This window comes from Stegodyphus dumicola, chromosome 4 (assembly GCF_044657685.1).
Source record: "Stegodyphus dumicola isolate Sdum_Otavi_A_Nest chromosome 4, ASM4465768v1".
NCBI lineage: Eukaryota > Metazoa > Arthropoda > Arachnida > Araneae > Eresidae > Stegodyphus > Stegodyphus dumicola.
This window is the reverse complement of record NC_140771.1, coordinates 238,149,835-238,168,496: the sequence shown is the minus strand read 5'-3', so window position 1 is coordinate 238,168,496 and position 18,662 is coordinate 238,149,835. Positions and strand designations below refer to the sequence as shown.

The 18,662-nt window shown below is 32.5% G+C and overlaps 1 protein-coding gene across 2 annotated transcripts in view; it reads left to right on the top strand.

The window, feature by feature from the left end:
* Nucleotides 1-1,705: 1,705 nt before the first annotated feature.
* Nucleotides 1,706-18,662, top strand: part of LOC118197422 (acidic leucine-rich nuclear phosphoprotein 32 family member D-like) — a 39,792-nt gene continuing 22,835 nt past the window's right edge. Inside the window, exons 1-3 of one of the 2 annotated variants that reach the window (XM_085816099.1) lie at nt 1,706-1,863; nt 9,426-9,569; nt 15,281-15,400. In XM_085816099.1, coding sequence (XP_085672225.1) covers nt 1,816-1,863; nt 9,426-9,569; nt 15,281-15,400 — 312 coding nt within the window. In that variant the 5' untranslated portion in view covers nt 1,706-1,815. The remainder of the gene's footprint in view (nt 1,864-9,425; nt 9,570-15,280; nt 15,401-18,662) is intronic. The other variant, XM_035368929.2, reaches the window with a different exon arrangement.

Below are 18,662 nucleotides of genomic sequence, written 5' to 3'. Positions count from 1 at the left end.
GAGAAATGCAGATAGTTTTTACGTATGTATAGTCTTTATAATAGTTATTGTTCATTCATGAAATACTTTTGCTAACAGGCATACACGTCAAAATTTAAAAAAATAGCCCACGCAATAACTGAAGAGTTTTGAATACTAACTGGACAGTTTTGAATATTTCTTTTAACTTTTAAAAAGGGAAAATGCAGATAGATTTTACGTACGCGAATCTTTTCCGGAACAAATTCTAGAAGGTTATTATATACAATCATTTTCCCCCAATTATCCTGCGTTTTGGATATGTTGGTATCTTAAAAAATTTTTTTCGAAGTTTCTCGATCGATTTCGGAAGTGTGGGGTCGACTTATACACGGGTTTCTTATTTTCTACGAATTTTTTATGTCGAAGTGGGGGGTCGACTTATACGCGGGTATATACGGTAATCTTTACTTTACTTACAAAATAAAACTCAAAGTAATCGGAATAAACATAAGAAACACAAGAAACGTAATAAAGTATGCAACCTTTGGAAAAATTAATGAAATATAAGTTGAAAAATTGAAATATATAAAATAAGATACAAGGAAGTGTATAATATGAAATGCACATAAAATACAAAAAGGGCAGAGTATGAATTAATTAATTAATCAACTTTCTTTCTTTCTACCGGGAAGTCGGTGAAGTGTTCGCGTCTGTTTCTTTCTCAGAAGGGTTGTTGTAGGCTATGGTATCCGATACTCCGGGATCAGCAGTGGGGATACTTTGAATTATTACAGGCGGTGAACATTTGACAAGCTATTTTTTGTATGTGGGAGGGGCGTGGTATGTGTGAGGGAGGTAGTTATACATATGTAAGATATATATATATACACACACACACATATTGTGGGGTGTGTGTGTAATAATATATAAATATGACGTAATATTAAAAATATAACTGAAATTTTTTGCGAAATTAAAATTAATTGGAACAAATTGGCAGTAGAGATTTAAAATTTTTAATTTACAATTAAAGTCCAACCTTCCTTCAAGTCATCTGCATTTTCCCTGCAGTAATCGCATTGCTATAGGCTTCTAGCGCAATTGTTGGGCAGGCTTATAGCAAAGCGTTCTGAGATTATAAACACTACTGTAACTATTAGTCATTCTTTTTTGCTGCTCACGCTTGCTAGCTAAAGAACATCTCTTGCTTGAGTGTTTCTATTCATTATTAAAAATTTAATACGTAGCAAGTAAAAATGTGGATGCGAATTGTCCCTATTGTTATTTGCCATGCCATAGAATAATCAAGAAGCAACAAAGATATGTTTGGATTATTAAGTTATTTTGTAATTCTTCAAAAGTTCCTGTCATCTTTTACTACGTAATTGTGATTTGAGTGGTCTTTTAACTTCAATCGACTCGCGAACTAAGCATGTAAACGAATCCTTATTACGGATAACTATCTTTAAAATTCTAAAATAAATTATCGTTAATTCACATCAGAACAGGTGTTCATGAGGCCATCCCAATTTATATATTTTATCATATTCAGATGAGCAAACTTTAAAAACTAATACCGTTAACGTTTTTTAAAAATTGCATTCAGCGTCTAGTACACTATCGCCATTTAATATTCGAATGTGTTTTGTTTTATTTAAGGTAACATATTTATATGTTTTGTAATATAAATAAACATGTGTGAATATACTTTTGTACGGCATGAAAATGTTATCTTTTAAAGCAGAAGACGATAAAAATATTACGTTTGTTCAAACTGGCAACATTTTTCATCGTCTTGTTGAACAAGTGAGCAACGCTTTTTACGCGCTTTCGCAAGTCTTAAAAGTCGGCAACATGGAGAAACGGATTGAGCTAGAAAAGAGAGGCAGAAGCCCTGCTGTGGTAAAATGCTTATGCTTATTATTTGTAATTATTTTTTGAAAAATGAATGTAAATTTGCACAGAAATTATATGACTTATCGTAATAACTGTGTTCGTCCGTTCAACGTGATGAAGCTTTGTTAAGTAATGGCGAGTGTTAGTGCGTCCATACTTATGTGGAATTCAAAACAGTTATGAACACGCCGCAGAATTTCTGTTCTTGTGAAGAATTAATCATTTCAGATGAATATAGCTGTCGATCGAAACTATAAAATGCATTCTTAGAAAATGTATTTTGGTTTTAACTTTAAATCGTACTTTGAATTATTTCTAAGTGCTATCGGCGTGTGTCGTTAGTCTTACTATTTACTTCGTACGTAAGTTGAGGCGGAAGCGTAGTTTGGGATGGAACGTAATATGACCTCTTGATTCTAAATATATTGCAAATATGTAATGTTACTCATAATTGTGGTGTACAGAAATATGTAAATAAGGTCGAATAGGGTAATTAGCAGTTAAGATAGAGTATATGAATAGTTAAATGTGGAGAGTCCCGAACTTCGGTGGTGGGAGTGGGGGAGAAAAGGGTGGTGAAAATTTGAAGTAGAAACTTGATTTTGAATATCGGTGTATTTTTGTGATATTGGTTAAGTATGTAATATAGTTTTTTCAGTGTCTATCATCTAGTGAGAAATTTTATCAGCATAAGTTAAATTATAAAAAGCGTGCATCTTTTAAAAACTTAGCGTTACGTTTTCTGTGCAAAAATTAGTATCTTAGTGAGATGCTGCTGTGGCTATAATTCTATACATTTATGTGATTGAATTTATGTGAATTTTTACATAATTTTTTATGTTTGTTAAGTTTGGAAATGTATATTTACATTATTTTTAAGTGTTTTCCGTACAGAAAAGTATTAGGAAATTTATTAGATAAGAATAAGGTAATTTTAAAGAGAAAAATGTGAAATGTACTTGTTCTTCGATTGATGCGTACATTTTAAAATAGTTATTTAAAAAATCAATTTTATTCCATTAAAAATTATGTATAAGTTCCTGAAACTTTTTTTTTTATTATTAAAAAGTGTAATAAAATTCTTGGTGTGAGAATTTATATTATGATCATTTTATATTTCTTGCATGCATAAAAGTATAAAGATGCATTAGATAAATAGATGATACCTATTTATACAGTATTATATCATGTTAAACCTATTTATGATCTTATTTTGATATCTGCATATTAAACTGTTTTTACAAGTTGGCAAATTTTATTCCTCTACAAGCAAAAATATAATATTAATTACTTCATTTTTCAATATTTTATTATAGTATTCTAAATACTCTATTAAAATTTTCTTATGGAGTAAAGTTATGTCAGTTTGAATCTTGATGTGAATGTCATGCAGATATAAAAGATTTCAAATCTAGTATAAATATGCAAGCTTAGTGCAGTAATAGCAATTTTATAATTATTAAATATATTAAGGTATTAAACTATTTTTAACAATATATTGACTTAGCATTTTGAATTAATGCATAAGAAAATACTCTTAAATTTCCATAGATGACCATAATGCATCTAAAGTAATAGATGATCAAAAGAATGTGCATTAATATTATGTCACCAGATTTTTTATTTGAAGTGTGTCTAAGTTCTCTTAAGATTATTTTCATTTTTTTTAAATCCGAATATTTTGTCTTCTCTTACTGTATACACTGCTGGCCACCCAAATTGTAACACAAGAAATGTCAACAAAATTTGTTTAGTAGATAACATGTTAACCAAGTATCAAATGATTAAATTTATAGACTTCTGTGAAGTGTGGTTCCTTCCAGAATCAGTAGCCAGACTAGCCGCCATTGTTGGAGATCACTGCTACCACACGCCTCGGCATAGACTCAAAGAGACTTTGAATGTGTTCTTGGGGTACAGCAGACCAAGCAGCTTCCACACGAGATCTAATGTGGCAACTTAAGATGTAATCTGGGTCAATCATTCAGCAACCATAGACCACATGTTTTCTATCGGCGAAACATCCAAAGAGCGAGCCGGCCAGGAAAGCAATTCAATCTGCTGATTGACGAAGAACCCTTGGACAATGTGAGCAACATGTGGACAAGGGTAGACAAAGCAATGGATGTCTTGCGGACAGACCACTCTGCTGTAAACGGCGTTGAATGGTACGCGCGGACACTGGATGATGCGTTACAGACTGAATGTGCTGTGCTATGGTTCGTGATGTGACTGAGCGATCCGTCACTGCCATGAGCACAATGTTCTTGTCATCACATGAAGTGGTGCACTGAGGTGGATGCGATCGAACACGTCGGTCTGTAGTACTCTCCTGCATCCAACGGCCACATATCCGCATTACAGTTGTTTGGTTTCGTCCAACACGACTACCGAAAGATAATCCACACTCTCGGTAGGCCACTAAACCACAAGAAAAACACAATTGACGAACTTGAAATCATTGAAAACTCCAAGCCTTAAATAGCGCTTTGAAGTGTCACCACAGGCGTGCATGATGTCTGCGCTAAAATTCTAAACATTCGCATATCTCGCTTCCGCTAATGCATGTTGTAAATTTTCATGTTATTTGCATGCTTCCTTCAGGGTGTTGCATTTACGGTGGCCAGCAGTGTATAATGATTAGATTTTTTGGTGCTCCACTAATTTTTAAAAATTTGAGATTATTAAATGAAAAAATTATGTGGAAGATGAATATGGATTTTAATTTAATATTTAAAATCGTAAACTTGTCTTCAACCAAATTTAGTCCCATCGGTTATTACTAAATTATATATGGGCTACCGCTTTGTCATCTATCCATTAAATGTTTGAATTTTAACCGGAGGAAACGTCGCGGCTCGCAATGAACTGGAAGTTGATCTGTCAGCACTATCCTTATCTTCAGGACAGATGTTTTTATTTTATTCAGCTTATAATTCCTTACTAAATGTAGTATTTCATCTCGATTTACTCCGTCCTTGATATGATTTAAATCAAATTCCTCGTCATTATATATATCACGAATACACATTAAATAGTTTTCTGGTTGCGATTTTCTAATTTCGACTATGCATAATGTATGCTTTATGCATGTGCACATTGAAAGGAATGTTTTATAAAGTAAACAAACAAATATTAAGCTTGTTTTTTTTGTAAATTTTGATACCCTTTAGATCATAATTGTTCTTTATTTCATAAATTATGGTTTCATAATTTTAATTTTATAATTTCTGCATATCATCTTACCAGATTTAAACTGATGATCTATAATCCGGAAAAACCAATAATCCGGAATCGCCGAAGTCTGGATTGAAGACTTTTGACAGTACTTAAAATGATATATGTATGAATGTTTATATGCAAATGGTGCCCACCGACTGTGCCAGTTCATACTTGTAAAAGAATGTTAAAAAATAAATTATTAACCTTTTAAATGCCACACTATGATGTGATAGTAATATAAAAATTTTGAAGTGAAAAATCAATTTAAAACTCAAATATTATATTTGCGGGGGGGGGGGGAGTTCTTTTATTGATTTATAACATTTTGGAAGGAAACAGTTTTTTTACAGGATTTTATAAAACGTGATTAACGACTTTTAAATTCGAAGCAATATTTGGCTAATCTTTGGAATATGATAGTTTGGCAACATTTTGGTAAGGCGATAAAGGTTACTAGCTAGGACTTTAGCACTGTACATGGATAAAGTCAAGAGTGTGCGCAATGCCATTTTTGTGCAATTCTGGGATTTTTTTTTTTAAAGTGAAAATAGGTCGACATGTACATGGATACTGTGTATGTGCAATTCTTAAAAACGTGGCAAGCAGTTTGCGATCCTGCACTTTCACCCAATTCCGCACCTAATCTTCATCATGATTAAGCACTTTTGTTTCATAAAATAATAATAATAATAATAATAATAATAAACCTGCGTTTACTTCGTGAAAACAAAATGGCGTCCACACAAATACTAGCAGGTTGCTGTAGCAGGGTTGGTCGCCAAATTACCATAATCCAAAGATTAACCTAACATTTTTGTCCACAATTTTTCAGTGTTAGCAAGTGAATTTCTAAATGTTATTCAGAAGTAATATTGATTAAGCAGAAAAGAAGGCAGGCTACGTCCTTAGAACAACAAAGCTACTCAACAAAGCTTCTAAGAAAAAAGTTTCTTAGTAAATTAAAACAAATTGACTTCATTGATAAGAAGGAATTTATAAAAGAATTTTACAATAATTATTAGCACTTTATACTGAAACAAGGAAAAGAGTTGTAGAATAAAGTAAAAAAAAACCTCCATAGAAAAATTCACAGAGCAGAAATCGTATGAATATAAAGCTAAATAATACAAGGAAGAATAAAAACTTGCCTACATTTTTTGGAACAAGAAATAAAGGAAAAAAATAACAATTGTTTTGGATTTTATGTTTTAAATCTTTTTTCCCCTGCTGTTCATGGTACTTAGGAAAGCATTTCTCATGCAGTCTTTTCTCGCACTATAAACGCTTTTTCTTTTTTAGTGTATTGGCATATAGCGGAACATCCTTGACATAAGATAATGTGAATATGATTGTCTCAAAGATTCAGAGTTATGTGCACAAGGTCCAGGAACAGAATGGATTTTTGCGTTCATGAAAGCGGACATAAAGTTACTTCTCTCCTGAAACTGAAACGTGACAGTTCTGCTTCTTTGTGCAGAAGTGAATGTAAACCCACCCTCGTTGTGCATTTTGTTCTTTTTTTGGGCTTGGCAAAATCTCTTAGCTTTACTGATAGGTTCGTATGTTGAGTAATTGGATGCTAGATGCTATAATTACTACACTACTGACTTTCAATCAGGAAATGTAAACTTGTCCGTCACTTTGGTAATGGAAATTTCCTCTTTGCTAGTTTGAAGGTTCGTTTGGCGATCCGAGAGGGCATCTTCCTGTCCGTAAATCTCGAATTGCTCTAAAACTCTTTTCATATGAATCTGTAAATATTTTATGGGATGAAAAATAATGTTTATCTGGATTTTCAACATTTGATAAAAGCTTCCTACACAGTCCAAGAGGGGAGTTATCTATTACTGAACTTTATTCCACTATAGATTCTCATAGAATATTGATAGCCATTATTATTGAAGCATAACATCCTTATTTTATAGCCAAACCGAATTTGTTTTTCCTGGATGAACATTTTAGCCAAATGATGACCGTAAAAAGGGGACTATCGATTCATGTATACCTTTATTGGTATGTATGGGAAAATCCCGTCAACCATAAGAGACAGCACCAATCATTCCTTCAAACCACGTTCCGTTTGAAATTGACACTCGCTTCGTACAAGCCTTAACGTTGCAACGCCATTGCTTCTCAGTTTTTAAATAAAGCACTTTTTCGTGGTCGTTAACACATTTTTTTTTTTTAGGCCCGTAAGATTCTGTAACTTTGGAAACATTCAACAACTCTTCTGTAGTAGGCACATCCCAAATTTTAATAATTCTTCCCCTCCCCGAAATGCACGATAGAGGGGGGAAAAGGAGTCTTTACTCAAGAATAATAACTAACACGTGTAATAAAGGTTACTGTGTTTGAAGAAGGCTTTTCAATTTTTTGGGGAAAATTTTTCTTTAATAGGCAAAAATGGTTAATGGGATTTTACTGAAATGCCTGCTGAAAAATGTTTTCTCATTCTTCATAAGAGGGGAAATCTTTTCTCATTTTATCTTCTAATGACGTGATATTACCTGCAATATGAATTTTTTTTGAGCTTTCTAAATCGATTTCTTAGCATTACAGAAGAAACAACTGGTACAGATAGATATTGAGTGCTTCCGTATAAATCTTCTTCGCGTGACTTGTCCTTTGTGATACCCGCTAAGCAACACTAAAAAAAAAAAAAAAAAAAAACTCTTCTATTGTTTTTAATTACAACTGAAATTCTTTTCTGCATAAAGTCCGGTCATATTTGCTAACTGCAGAAATATTCTCTAGTTATGAACGTGTCAAGAAAACTGAACTGCAGATAAAGTAACAAGTTCAGGAAATGCGTCTGAAATATTTTCAATGCTGCCAGTTTTCAGAATTTTGCTAAAATTTAAAATTTTTTCCCCACCGATATTCAATTTTTTTCTCATTAGAGTTTAGTTTTCACTTCAAATTCGACCTTCCCTTTGAAGGTAAAGGTTCTTAGGATCAAATGAGATTTCATGAGATATTTCATCATCGTTATTTTATTCGAAATTTCAGTGTTTCCACATATATCCGCTGGCAGAACAGGCTAAAAAATATCTTCATTTACCATCTTCCTCATCTGTCAAACATCCACTTTCCTCTAGAGGCAGTAAGTAGACAAATATCAATACACTCTTCATCATCTGATAAAATCATCATATAAAAATATTCGAATGCCTCTTCAGCAGTCTGAAATGGTTTTGAATGAGACATCTTATCAGCATAATAGCTTCACGGCCTGAAAGAAAATGCAAACTGGAAAATAATGAAAATCTGTAACCAGGTGATTCCAATCCACACTTCAATATGCATGCTTTTCCAACTGACCTCTAGCCTATCAAGAAATACGACCTACTTTTCTCTAGCAACTAAAAATCCTGAATTGTCTGAAAGGCTGCAGATGTAAATAAAAGTCATGGCTTTTGGGAAAAAACAAAGTAGTAAGAGTAAAATGAGCTTTACAAACTTTTTATAGTGAAATTATGGCCAAATAAGTACAAAGTCCGAGATCTGGATTTTATGGGACTTTGGAAATTTCCTGATCTCAGATTTTCAGTTTAAAACTTTTATAAGGTGATGTGTAAACATGGCAACAGTAGGGCTTTGCTTATTGTTTTAAGTCAGAAGCATACTAAACTGTCAACAGTCCCAAGAATTTAGCACCCATGTTGTGCAGCACCTGCCCATCTCCCTCCTACGCACAACCATTGAAATGCTGAAAGTGTGATTCTGGCCAAGATCAGAATAGTGTCAGTCAATACATTGTTACTGGCAAGACTTCTTAGTGAGCAGGTTTTTGAAAGCGACATGCATGAACCTGGGTTAGTGCATAGAAAAGTCAAAAATTGCATTTATGGCACATATTCTTTTTGAAGATATTTGATCATTCTGGATATGTCCGGATTTCAGACTTTTTATATTGTGTTCTTTTTCTGATGAATTAAACTTTCAAATAAGTTCTCTTTTTCTGTTTCATATATTCAAACTAATTTTGATTACAAAGCATTCTCTAGAAAAAAAAAAAAAAAAAAAGTGTTTGATATGCCTGGTGCATTCTTTATGTGGGGCAGAAAAAATGAATATACAGTGTTTAGTTCCCACTGTCAAAACATAGAGGATCTGAGGGTGCATGGCAGGCGTTGGTATAGGCATGATCACATGAATACTAAAAACAAATGCATTATTATGAGATGCATAATATATTTGGCCTATTGACAGGAGCTCTTGTAATACCAGATACATACTGTATGAAAGTGATCACTGCCATTATAATGTAATATAATTTGTAAATTTGAATTTTAAATTAATTTTGACATTTTAAAATTCTGTTTTAATTTTTTTTTTTTTTTCAGATCAAAGAACTGAATTTGGACAACTGTCGGAGTACACAAATTGTCGGTTTAACCGATGAATTTGTTAATTTGGAGACTTTGAGTCTCATTAATGTTGGCATTATCAGTCTTAAAGGTTTTCCTAAATTGCCAAATCTTAAAAAAGTGAGTGCTGTTTAGCATTGGTTTATTTTCTAAAATTTGAAAGTGTATTTTGTATGATTAATTTTTTCTATTAATTTGCTATTTAATTTTATTGTAAGTGTTGAAATTTGTTTTTGGAGGGGGAGTAGTTTTTGCTTTCTAAAATTTTTCAATATTTTTGTCAAGTAAATGTTCTTGTGACTAAACCACGCTGGGAACTATTCTGATATGCGCCCTCAAGTCGCCAAATTTCGTGCCAAATATTTTTGGCGAGAAACTTCACTTCGCCATATTACTATCTAAATTTTTTGTCTACATTTCGAACTTTTAGCCTAAAATGTCTCCAAAAACGCGGTTTTTGCACATGCAAAAACTACGTTTTCAACATACAATTTAGCTAAAAATCCAAAACAAAAACAAAAAATTTAGATAGCAAAAACGTAAAGTTTCTAACCAAAAATATTTGACAAGAATCCATGTACACGGCGACATGTTTTAACTTAAAAAAACATCTACGAATGGCACAATGTAAGCAACGAACGAATCTACAAACTACACACACCTAGGTTTAATAAATTAACATAACAACAATAAATTTCAAAGAATATCATGTACACAGCATACTGTTTAAACTTAAAAAAATTCTACGAATTGCACAATTTAGGCAAGGAAGGAATCTACGATCTATGCACTCCTCGCTTTAATAAAATAACATAACAACAATAAATTTCAAATAATGCCGTGTACACAGCATTCTGTTTCAAATTTAAAAAAACATCTACGAATTGCACAGTCTAGACACTAAACAACAAAATAAATTTCAAACAATTTAAAATAACAACAATAACGACAGGAATTCATACTAAAGAACCAATGAACATAACATTCTCTAAAATAAGAACAAGGATAAATAAAATGCACTTACCATGAATTAATGTGTTTTCGAATGGCAGAAATATAAATTTCATACCGCCTTTAACATGCCGCCACGTAATCACTATCGTATTTACATGACAGCCAGACACACTATCCAGAAAATTTATACTAATAAAATCACAAATCCCTACTTCTATCTTGCACTGCCATTAAAAATAATCTCCCAGATCCTCTTTCCACACTTCCAAATACCCACTACCCCTCAACAGAATAGCCACAATGATATTTCCTTTTGCCGAACTTCAATTCAACAACTACCATTTTATCTTTTCCTCCCATCTTCTCAGACACAGAGGCGAATCAACGAGCTCCAGCGAAAGATTTTTCAACATCAACAGGGTTGCCATAGAACATGCAATCGTGCCAAAAACCAGTGCAGAACACATATCGCCACATTTGGTGAAATTAGGGCTTATATTAGAGTTGTACCCCACTCTGTTATAAAGACTATGAGCCATCGAATGATATGACCACATCGTCTTCAAAATAAGCGATGGTGGTCTCGATAACTTCATATAAAGAACACTCTTGCAGCCTGAGAAAACAGATAGTCCCACAGCGACAATTTTCTTTTCCCATATTTAGTTATGTTAATCTGCAAAAAGTATACAGATGCATGAGGAGATAGCATTGTACATGACTGAACTTTTGTATTACAATTATGATATAACCTAATGGTACTTGTTTTGCATTTTGAAACTTGCACTTTTGCTGCACTACCACTCCAAGTTGCAGATAGTTAAAACTGTGGATACTGAATTAGAGGATATAAAGAACATGACTTAACTAAATATATATGCTAAAATTTTACATTATGTAATTTTATATTTGTGAGTTAAAATAAATTTCAGACTTTCTTGTTTCTGAAGTAACCAAATATTGGGTGATCTGGAAAGTGTATGGGTTTTTTTAAATCGAAGCATATTCTTATCATCATTAAATCTCATTATTTTGGTACTGCTGATAAGGAGCAACCTTGATTGAAGAAGTGAATATTTAAATGTGATCTTTTTTGCTCATCTTGCAAATGAGTAGAGGCATAATTATTTAATTTTAATTTATTTTTTGTGAAGTGCTAAGAGTGGAGAACCCAAAGATTTATTTTTGTCATATTATGCTCTTTTATTTAAAAAAACAAAAAATGCTAGCTTGTAAAATTTGTGCTGTATATGAGTAAAGCGCTATTTCTGATGATGCTGTTTGAATATGAATTGAGAAGTTTATGGGTGGAAATTTCAGCCTCAAAGATGTAACCTACGTTAAGCAATGATTTCTTAAAAATCCTGTTGCGATAAGTATTTGTTATGCAGTTCGGAACTTTGTCAGACACACCAAATATTCCGAAAATTTCAGTACATGATAATTTGAAAAAGCTTGGGTGTGTAAGTAATATAATGTATGGGTACAGTATACTTTAGAGCAGGTTATGCATTGCTCAAATTTTTAGCATGTGTATCTTTGCTGGAAAGAAATAACGAATTTCCTTTTTGAAATGGCTCATTACTGAAGATGAGAAGTGAAACTGTATAATAATTTGCAGGAAAAAGATAATAAACTAAACCAGAAAAACCTTCTTTTGTAGCATCAAGGCATCACTTTTTGGGCTGCATCCCCAAAAAGTAATGCTTTGTGTATGATGAATAAAAGAATTGCATGAATTGCTGGCACCAAACCAGGTAATAAATTAATCAAAAAGTAGGCTCCATCCCCATTAAGTGATTTATTGTGTATGATGGAACTACAAAGGAACTGATGCTATGACTTGCTGGCACAAATCTAAAAAATTGGAAAAAGACAGTTTCCAAATGACAGTTTTAAAAGCAGAAATCGAAGCAAGTGCCAGAACTGACTAATCATCAATGTTGCCTTCCTTTGTGACAGGGTTCATCCTCACATTTGGATGAATATGAATTAAGGCTGGAATAGATTGTGTCACTTTCCATATTCATCAGACCTTGCTGCATGGGATTTTCATCTCTTCAGGTCACTTCAAAATTTTCTAAATGCTTGTTATTTTGAGATTGTCATACAGCACCATGTAACATTGCAAATAAACCTAACTTCTAGCTGGCAGAAAAATGGCAAAAAGCTATAGAACAAAATGATGTGATTCAATGAAATTTTCTTAAGTTTTTCTACTGCTTTTTTTCTATATAAAATTGCTGAACTTTCTGGATGACCCAATATCACGACTCATTTCATAAAATTTCCCCTATAATAAAATTTTAACAGTACTTAGTAGTATCTTGTTGACAATGAAGGTTGGTGGAGATCCTGTCAAAGTTTTGCCAGTTTTCTCTTTGGAATTTGAAGGAACTAATGCTTCTATACGTAATAAAAAACAGTACTGTACCCATTTCATAAAAAGGCTGTCATTGGTTTTTTACTATTTTGTAGGTTTATCAGAAACTTTTAAAACCCTTTGTGTACAGATTTTCTACAGGCAGTTGTTCCTATCCATTATTGCTTTGTCGATTGTATTTATCTATCATGCTTATTGATACACACCCCTTTTTTATGGTAGAATTCTGTAATTTTAAAAATAATTCACTCTTTGCTGTGTGTTAGGCAAGTCTCAAAATTTGAATCTTTCCCCCTTCCAAATGCAAGAAAAAATATGGCAATAAGAATTAGTTTATAACCTGTTTTGTGAAAACAAAATGTGGCTTATCAAAAATCAACCAGAGTTGCATGAGACAAAAGTTATAGGTGTTATGGATGTGTTGTGTCATGCTTATCTATAATTGTTGCTAAATCGCCCTGCATGCTGGCAGTTTCATGGTCGACAAGATACATAAATACCATTTTGACATTTACACCCATTATACTGATCATCATTAAATACTTCAGCATTTTGGAGAATTTTAGGAATTAAAATACAGGGATGGGTAAGGAAATCATTATTTATTCTTTCATTTCCTTTCCTAATAGAAGGTTAATTTTCTGGGAAATAATTTATTAAAATCTTTTGATGGTCATTGATGAGCTCAGCTCACATTCCAGTTATGCACCACAGTTTGCATTCCAAATTCCTGCATAATTAGTAAAGAACGAGTCCCTCTCACGAATTAGATTTTTGCTCCAATGTGTGCAGATGAAGTGGATTCATTCTTATAAATAATCCATTAGCATTGCCAGTGAGTTGAATTCCCTAATTAGTCTTAGTATAGATTGATGGCTGTAGGAGTATTGGATAATTTCGTGCACAATAAAGGTGAATTTAGCAAGTTTTTAGTAATTTTTATTGCTATATTTTAAATGCGTGTTACAGTTAGAAATGCATCAAATTTTCGTGACATGATGAAAATGATTTGAGTCGAAAGTTTTTAGGTGCGAAATGCCACATTGTGTACCATTCCATGTTTCAAAGTCTACTGTTGATTTATAAATTAATTAACATGTCTTGTTGGTTTTTAAAAATTCAGTATTAATACATTATTATATTGACAAATTAATTACATATAAAAATAAAATGACAAAGTATTATTTTTATTAAATTTAATTAAATTTATTTTTTGTTATAGTAAAATACAAGGTGTGGCTATTAATTTCCAGGACTGCTCTAATAACACCAGAACAAATGATGTGAAAAACGTAACCTTTTAATATGTTTCGAAGTAATCCCCATCTGTCGCAATACACTTCTGTGCTCGGATGTATAAGTTGTGGAAACAACTTTTAAAGTCCTCTTTCAGAAGGCTCTTCAATGTCAACATCATGTTCTTGACGTCTTCAACGTCCACAAAGTGTGTTCCTTTGATCTTAGTTTTGAGTTTGGAAAACAAAAAGAAGTCTGTGGGGTCCAAGTCAGGAGAGTATGGTGGATGATCCAGCTCCATGACCTCATGCTTGGCCAAAAGCCTCTTCACTGTCAACGTAATGTGAGGGCAGGACATCAAGAAGAACATGACATTGAAGAGCCTTCCAAAAGATGACTTTAAAAGTTGTTTCCACAAATTATACAGCCGAAAACAGAAGTGTATGACGGCAGATGGGGATTACTTCGAAACATATTAAAATGTTATGTTTTTCATATCATCTGTTCTGGTGTTATTAGAGCAGTTCTGAAAATTAATAGCCACACCTTGTATGTTATTATTTTTTTAAAATTCGATCTAAAAACATTCTTAAAAAATATGCATTTTTTTTTTCAAAAAGTTCTCTGTTTTTCTCACTCGGAGATGTGACACTTAACAAAGCATATAGGGAGAAAACAAGTGACTTTGTTCCCACTGTGAGTGACAGATATTGGAAAAATTGTTTAATCTCGAAAACCACCTAAGACTTAACACTGGAAAGACAGGATTTTTTTTTTTTTTTTCCTTTTACTGAAAATCGATAGCAGTCATTTTAATGGGTCATTTAAAAATCAGATTCATTTTGGTAACTGTAAAATACACTTCCATTTTGTTTTCCTGTTCTTTTAGTATATATATGATCCCACTTCATAAAAAGGGAAATAGTGGAAGTTTGTGTTTGAAATATTTGACTACTCTTTTATGGTGTAGGGACTTCATCTGAAAATTTCAAAGAAATTAATGCAACATTCATTCTACCCACCATAATGGCACCATTGCTTTAACTACCTGTAAAGTGACATAAACAGGCTACACCGTTTGGCACTCTAGCACACTATTATAATGGGTTCACTATTAATTGAAAAATGTCAATTTAGGATCATGCACAGAAGTTATTTGAGAATTTTTGTGTTAGTTCTCTTTAGTTTTGTTAGAAATTTTTACATTTCATGTTTTTAAATTTTATGTTCTCTGTAAAGTGTTGCCATTTTTTTTCAGTTGGAATTGAGTGACAACAGGATTTCTGGTGGCTTAAATTGGTTACATGGAAGTCCAAAACTCACACATCTTAACCTCAGTGGTAACAAAATAAAAGATATTGAAACATTAAAGCCATTGGTAAGGAATGCTTTGAAATTAAAGCTGTTGTATGAATATTCATTTTGAAATAAAATGTTTTGAACATGCTAACGTATATTTTTTGTTCTTCTGTAAGTAATTAAAATGCGTATGTATGGAAAAATTCAATTAAAGTAATTTTATTTATCATTCAGAAGAATGTGTGCTGTATTTTTGATATTTGGAACCTGGTTATTACAAATTTCTAGTTATGTTAAAATTTTACGTATGTCTAGAATGTTTTCAGTAACAATTTGTACAGGTAGGTCGTCATTATTTGAATTCAACCTCGTGAAATAATATTTCCTCAGTAGCTGTTATCAATTTAAAAATTACATGTATAACCTTAATGATTGTTAAGAAAATTAATTTGAGAATTGTGACAGTTAAAGCATGGTTATAAATAATGAATAGCTTGGGTGACTTTTCCTGAATGTTACAGTGAATAACAAGTTAGTTTTAACGAGTTAAAAGTACTGTGCATTGTTTGGTCAAAAAAGATAGTTTATCAGCATTTAATTTTTCTGATTTTTATTTAAGGTAAGGTTTTTCTCATCAAAGTGTGGAAAAGACATATTTGATGCTTTTAATTAGCTTGTGCAATATCTATTTTTCAAGCATTTTGACTTAGCTGCAGAGTATGGAAATATGTTTGAACAAGTATACTTATGTATGTGTGTCCTATTTACTGATGTTTTTCCTTCAGTAGAATAGATGGAAGTTATTGATTGCAGGTATAATTTTATAGACTAGTGTCACTTGATTTGAATTTTGTCAGCATAGGTTAGATGATCTTATATATTTTCCTCAACAAATGTTATGTGCATGTTCTTGACCACATTAGACAATGAATGTTTCTTTATCTATTTGAGTCCACAGCACCAAGTTGGCTTGATTCTGTAAGCCATTTGGACTTTACTATGTTTCGTACTGCCATTAATTAGTAGCTTGTTACATAAAATAATCATGATGAATGTTGGCCTAGTTATACTAGCTGTAATTTTAAATTGGATTGGCACGAAGATTCGTTCAAACTTACTCAAAGGTTGTGGAACATAATTTGCAGGATAAAAAAATGCTTAAAATGTCTGCTGGAAGTTACTTTTATGATGAAGGGAAGAGAATATTTATTGAACAAAATAAAAAATTAATATTTTATAATTTGATTTATGACCACGATAAATGATTGCATAAGGAGAAAACATGACAGCTTAAGTACGGAAATGTTGTGAATAAACACGGTGATTGCAGTGTAATGTGCACACATTCAAGTGCCTAATATAGTGCAAGATATCCTAAAGAATCTCTCGATGTGTTGGTCTTGAATTTCATGAGTGTTAAGGCAACTAACTGCTTGTTAATAAATGTTTGCAGATGATCCTCTGAAGTACTAGGTACATCAGTGGCCAAGCAGTGAAGTTGCTGAACACTGGTAGTTTGGTCTGGGGTTTGAATCCGATCGAACGGGCTGGTGCATGGGGATTGTCATGCTTTATCTATTTGTAATGTGTGTATAAGCCTCTTCAGAAAGTCCTCCAAAAAGGCAGCCATTCTCTTATCCAGATAGCTCTTGAGTGCTTTGTCACAATTAAATAAACCAAACCTCTGAAGTACTTTGCATATGCAATGACCTATGTTACTTTCATTCTGCCAAAGGTGCACCACTTCCATGATAACATCTCTTTCTTAAGTGACCTTGCTACCCAAAACATCAGAGTTTGAAATCTGGCAAACATTGTGACCAGGAAAATTGGAAAGGAATGCCAGATATTATGAATTCATATTATGTGCAGCATTTCTGAAGAATATATTATTATTTTAATAGTTAGTTTTTGGGTTTTATATTTCCTGGCTCGAGAGATTGAGGATTCCTTCATTTAACAACATTTGGTGTGTGAGCGTGTACCATCTTCCATAAAAGTGATACATGTTAGGCACTGTTGTTGCTGCAAATATGTGCTAGCCGTTATCAAACTTGTCACTGAGCAGTTAGCAGTTTCTTCTAATAGAAATGGAATGGGGATATGTGTATGGAAGTGAATCCATGCCGACTGTGAGGCAAACTGGCCGAAGAAGGGGACGGCAGTGGGATTTGCTTCTGAAAAATTGGATTTTCTAGTATCCATCATTATAACAGTGGTGTGTAATCTTTCAGGGGGGAAAAGTCTATTATGACTACTAAGGTTATTTCTTTGTCTGATGTGATTAATAATGGTTGTAAGAAATGTTTTGTGGTTGTTTCATTAATTTTAAAGGTTCCCTTCTTTGCTTTTTGTATTTTATCGTAAAAATGCTCTCTAGTAAATGCTTTTAACTGATTCAGTCCCTTCTTATTTGTGGAATGCAAGGCTGCATTTTGTAAATGGTGTATGTTGAAAATTTTGGTGTTAATTCACTTACCATTTGAGCTACAGAGTGAACAGGCAACATTTAATTATGTTACCCTGTACTTTTGTATAATCTATAGTCTTATATGTTACGAAATTTCCATCATTCAAAGTAACAGTATTGCATAATTTCCTGTTTCACTTGCAGACATAAGTTCATGAGCTTTATGTTCTAGAAATAATATAGATACATCTTTGATTTCTCCTGCCCCCTTTTTCAAAGCTTTTGGTATTCAGCGCTATCTATCTCAGTGTATTTCATCTGACTTCCATATTTAAATTCACTTTGAAATTCTTTCTTCAGTTATCTAGCTGTGTATAGATTGCCTTCATATTATCATCTGGGTCCTTATCTCTTTTCATGTAATGTGTAGGAGTCATAATTTTCAGGTGACAAACTTCAGTTGATGCCAGACCAGTATAATAAACAGAAGGGATTTTGAGCCAGGTTGAAGACTCCACTGATTGGAATAGTCTTAGTAGTGAATAATGTGGGTGGTTGATAAAATACTCCGAAAAAATTCATGAGTATGGGTGACAGTCATTTTTAAAAATATTGAAATATAAGCTTTGAAAGAAAAAAAATTGAATTCTAATTCTGAATTACTTTTTTTTGTTGGACTTCAGAACTCTTAACATATATAATCTGCGAGCAAATATAAAGTGTTATTACCATATGATTCATATTATCTATATGATTACAGTAAATATGATCATTAAATATTACAGTTCATATTAATTACTATTTAAAATGAACTTTCATAATACTTTTTATAGAATATTTAAATAATTATTTAATTATTATTTATAGAAAGGAAAATTAATCCTTAAAGTAACTTTCTGCTGTGAACTTTTGAACTGAAGCAATGAAATAA